The sequence below is a fragment of the Arachis ipaensis genome, chromosome B1 (assembly GCF_059453495.1).
Source record: "Arachis ipaensis isolate K30076 ecotype BB chromosome B1, ASM5945349v1, whole genome shotgun sequence".
Taxonomy (NCBI): Eukaryota; Viridiplantae; Streptophyta; class Magnoliopsida; order Fabales; family Fabaceae; genus Arachis; species Arachis ipaensis.
This window is the reverse complement of record NC_142436.1, coordinates 12,454,860-12,459,970: the sequence shown is the minus strand read 5'-3', so window position 1 is coordinate 12,459,970 and position 5,111 is coordinate 12,454,860. Positions and strand designations below refer to the sequence as shown.

The window sequence follows — 5,111 nt, the reverse complement described above, 5'->3', positions numbered from 1 at the left end:
ATCAAAGTCTAATCTTGATGGTGCAATATAAGCTGACCCAACCTACACGGCTACACCCATTTTAGCTTTTAATGTTTCTGCCTATTCTTCATTCTTAAGAAGGCTTTTATTAAACCCTGCTCATCCCTTTGATATGAAAACCATTAGCGCTTCCAACCGTAATCCAGTTTTTGCCTCTAATTTGTGACTCTGATCCACTTAAACTGCCGCTTTGTCAAGCTTCATGCCTTCGCTTTTTGTTCATTGTACAATTTCTTCTGTTTCTGAATGTCCATCCTAACCAAAATTTTCTTTTCCACAATAATCAGAAATCAAAATGTAACAATCTTTTCTATTAAATGATGATAAACCTTTACACGCAAAAGAAGAAAAAATAAATAGTTCCTCAAACATCATAAGGTAAATTAGATTTATAATAATCTACTCATGTTTACATTGACATAAGCATCGCGTATTTCAACTATCTGAAGGCTAATCTTTCCAATCAACAATGTTTATATAATAAGTGAGGATACATAAGAGGCACAAGCTCTCTCAACAATGTGCAATAATAAATCGTATTAACAGAAAAACGAAAATAGAAGAATGAATGTCATTGAGCTTCGATTTAAGAAGCCATGTCAATCTCCTCCATCCATTCAGACTCAGGCTCACTCCAAGACCTAGGTCTAACTCCAAGTTTAAAGTACAACACCATCTCCATGGCTTCAAAAACCTTGTTCTTATCCAAAAACTCATTCCACAGTCCACTCACTATGCAGTAATTATTGTTATACGGTGGCCGGTGGTGAGCCGAGTGCTGCGACCGCGACACCAGCACGCCGGCCTCCTGCAAGGCCACCACGGCCGGAGGAAGCCGGCTCTTCGTCCCATGCGCCCACGCATGAAACTGTTGGCTAAACATAATGCAACCAGCAAACACACCAACAAAAGATTGAACAACTGGATCATGGCAAAGAAGGTTTATAGGAAGCACTGAGAATGTAATGGCACGTGCCAAGGCATGCAAGTTGTTTGAAAACTGGCGCCTAGTGATGGTCCATGGCCACTTATGGTGACCCTGGAAAGCCTCAATTTGGGATCCAAAAAATGGTGTCGAACCATCACCATAGTTGTCAATTCCCCAATGGTACACCCCGGAGCCAAGGTCAGCTAGAATGTAACCGATCCACCCTGCAAAAATCGGCTCCATCAACATATGCATATCAACTGCACCCTTTAATGACTCTCCCATTGAAATCAAGAGAGTTGTGCACCCTGCTATCACCCATGCCCTGTGTGACCATGTTGATTGCAAACTCGGATCATTGTCTTTGGGTCGGTCCGTGGTGATTACCACTTTTGGCTGCCGTTGTACAATCTGTACAGTCTGTACAACCACAGCCTTAGGCCCAACGACTAATTTGGCGTTGGGCCTATGCTTGGTGGTAGTTGAGCAATACTCGGAAGCTCGACCGGATATTGCCCGGCTTATGAAGATTTTGTGGTGGAAACCGGATGGTAGGTACTTGTGTTGGACTAAGGAGTACATTGGAGATGTGGAAGAGGAGCCAAATTCTTTTGTGGAAGAGAGCTATAATATGAAAAGAAAAAAAAGTTGGATATTGAATAAAATTTCAGTAGTGGCTGTGGGAAGAAATGCTGATTATGTGCAAGTAGAAGAAGCTGTATGGTGTGGTTGACAAGGAATATGCGTGGTGTTGTGTAGGTCTCAAAGAACCTTTACTTGGTGGTTTCAACTAAAATTAAATCCGTGTCACATATTTTCTTTGGAGGTTTTCATAGTTGCACGTTTCTGAAGGGTAAAGAGTTTTTTCATCCAGCATTCTCAACGACTTGTTCAATTGCTTGGGCCAAGAAAATTGCTATATTATTTTGTGGTCCCTTAAGTATTATTTGTAATATTTGATTGGATGGTGTGGTTCATAGGCTGTGATCAAGAAATGGAAATATAAATGGAATGTAAGGACGTGTTTCTCCCACGATTATACGATTAGTAGAAGCTAGAAGCAGCATTACACGTAGTAATTTATCAATCAAATTAAGAACAAAGAGTACAATAGGAAAGGGATATTCCAATCCTAAACCCATTCTTTTCTTTTTATTCTTGCCATTTTAATTTAGGATTAACGCTTGTCTTATTTAAAATTTTGAAAATATATTCAAATAAAATAAGGATGACAACACCATCTGAATCAACCGAATCAACAGAATCTCTCTCACCTCGATTCGATTGTAATGGATAATTATCTGTTGTATATCAAAATATTTATTTAGGTGACGAATTTTGTTACCGGCGGGATGAACTTGAAGTTAGTGTGTACTATTTGGTATTTACTACTAACTCCAATACATATCTAATATAAATAAAGATAATAAAAGATAATTTTAAAAATATAAAAGATTATAAATTAGCGTTTTGTCAAACATACACACATTTGGTCATTTATCATATATATACATATTTTGATAGTATAAACTAAATTTTATTAATTTAAAGTTTTAAACTAAAATAGTGACTAGAATACATTTGAGAGAATTGAATAGAAGTATGACAGGTATGAAACGGGTAGGTTAGGATTTTAAATTTGTAATGTTAGGTCAAAATATGTAAGAGATTTAAATTTGTAATGTTAGGTCAAAATATGTAAGAGATTTCAATTGGCTCAAATTATTTACTCTTAACTAGAGAAATCATTACTCTTAATTAATACACTATCAGTATAATACTCCAAAATTTGTTGGTTATACTTTTGAACGGATATTGATTTTTGGTCCTTTTTTCTTTCTTTGAAAATATGGGAATCTTTTTTTTTCCCTCTTTTAACATCCATTTTTTAATTTGTAAGGAAAGCATAAATTTTATTTCATTATGAATGTACTATCTTATTCAAATGAATTTGAGAGTTATGACTAGACTAAAAAAGTCAAGAAAAGAAAGAAAGTTGGCTAATTATGTACCTTAAACAAGAAAGATTAGACGTTCAAGCTCAAAAGATACGACTAAGGATTAATGTTCATCAATAGGTAGGTAGGCTTTAGAATTCAATTGTAATTTGTAAAGTTCCAAAAATGACATGAATCATTTCTTAAACTACACTTTACTCAAATTTGTTTAAGAAATAATTTAATTTAAATTAAAGATATGTTTTAAATTAAACAAAGCTTAAAAAAAGCATTAAAATTAACACTCAGCTCATAATACCAACTCTAAAGAGTATATGTGTTTTTTTTAAAAAAACAAAAGAGCTCAACACACTAGAGTGGAGCAAACAGGATCAACCACCAAACTTCTCATCCAAAGATAACAAAACCAAATGAAAATCTCCATGTCATCTCCGACATAGCCATCAACAACATGAGGGAAGTACACCTCTCCACTCATCACAGCTAAGCATGGTCATGTTGATAATTTCTTCTACACCTTTGCTTTTATTCTGAAATATCCTTCTATTTCTTTCCATCCAAATGTTCCAAATGACCGCACAGAAGCACCTCAACTGCTGCTTTCGATCTTCTTATCTACACGGCTCTTCTGTCCAACTTAGATAATGGTCCTTCGTCAACCCCGGGACAGTCCATAGCTGCCCAAACGCTGATATCCAAGCATTCCACACCTGCCAAGCAAAATCACAGCCAAGAAACAAGTGATGGATCTGCTCAACATCCTTATTGCATAAAATACAACCTTTATCATCCTGACTAATAATCCCGAACCGACTTAGCCTTTTCTTAGTATTCACCTTGCCTAACAAGACAAACCAAGAAAATAACTCCACTTTTGGTGGAACTAAACATTTCTAGATGGTCTGAGTGAAGCTATAACTGGTTATATCCTCTGCTAGTATTCCTTCTTGCAGCACCTGCACAAAAGACTTAGTCGAAAAGATCCATAGTCTATCATATTTTCACACAACTCTATCCTCTCTATTATTTACTAGCCTCATAGGTCTCAAAGCCTCATGTAACTGGCTTAGGAGATCCAACTCCTACTAAAAAAGCTCTCGCCTCCACTAAAAGTCCCAGATCCACTCTAGCCCATCCCAAAACCCACAATCCCCAATAACTGAACCACATTGGTTTGAAACAGAGAAGAGCCTGGGAAACTGATCGTTCAAGGATCCACAACATAACCATACATCCTCCCAAAACCGAGTCCGTCGTCCGTCCCCAATCTCCATGGACAGGCCTGTAATCACTTTATCCCTTAAATGTTGCTCCTTAATTTGCACATGGCAAATGTCCTTCCAAAGTCCTCCTCTTGTGGGTAGCACTTGAGTGGACAGTAACTCATTCGGCTTCAAATTTATTACAGAAACAGACCACCTTCTTTCATAGTGGGCACTCTTCCTTTGCAAACTGCCACCACCACTTAAACAAAAGTGTAGTATTACAAACCATAGCATCTCCAACTCCCAATCCACCTAATTTCTTTGGGGCCTGCACCAAATCCCATCTCACCAAAGCCATACCATTCCTCCCATCCTCCTTGCTCCATAGAAAACTTCTTTGTAAGGAAATCAATTTCTCAGCAACAGCCTTCGGCATCTTATACAAGCTCAAATAATACACTGGCAAGCTATTTAGAACTGATTTGATGAACACCAACTTCCCAGCTTTGTTTAGCACCTTAGCTTTCCAAAGGCCCAGTTTCTCTTCCACTTCGTCGATAATAGGCTTCCAGGTGTTGACCAACCTCGGATTTGCTCCTAGAGAGATTCCAAGGTATTTAACTGGGAGGGTACCTTCCTTACAGCCCCACAGTCTACATATGCGTTGTACCCACTGCTTATCATAATTGACAGGAATCAAGCTGGACTTATCAAAATTAATACTAAGCCTGGACATCAACTCAAACCACCGCAGCAGCCGCTTGTAATTCTTCATAGTCTCTTCTTCTGGCGGGCAAAACAGAATAGTGTCATCAGCAAACTGAATATGTGATAGCTCCACACTGTCTCGACTAACCACCAAGGGAGAAATACGCCCATTCCTGACTGCCTCACCAACCATCCTATGCAGAACATCCACAACCAGCACAAATAAGAAAGGAGAGAGCGGGTCACCTTATCTCAGTCCCCTTTCCATTTTGAACGGTTTAGATGGCGAAC

General features: G+C 38.1%; 1 protein-coding gene across 1 annotated transcript; it reads right to left on the bottom strand.

Annotated features, from left to right (window-relative positions):
- Positions 1-380: 380 nt before the first annotated feature.
- Positions 381-1,671, bottom strand: LOC107616614 (fatty acid desaturase 4, chloroplastic-like). Its single transcript, XM_016318572.3, has one exon. It carries the CDS (start codon positions 1,529-1,531, stop codon positions 608-610), a length of 924 nt encoding a protein of 307 aa, XP_016174058.1. The 5' UTR covers positions 1,532-1,671; the 3' UTR covers positions 381-607.
- Positions 1,672-5,111: the final 3,440 nt, after the last annotated feature.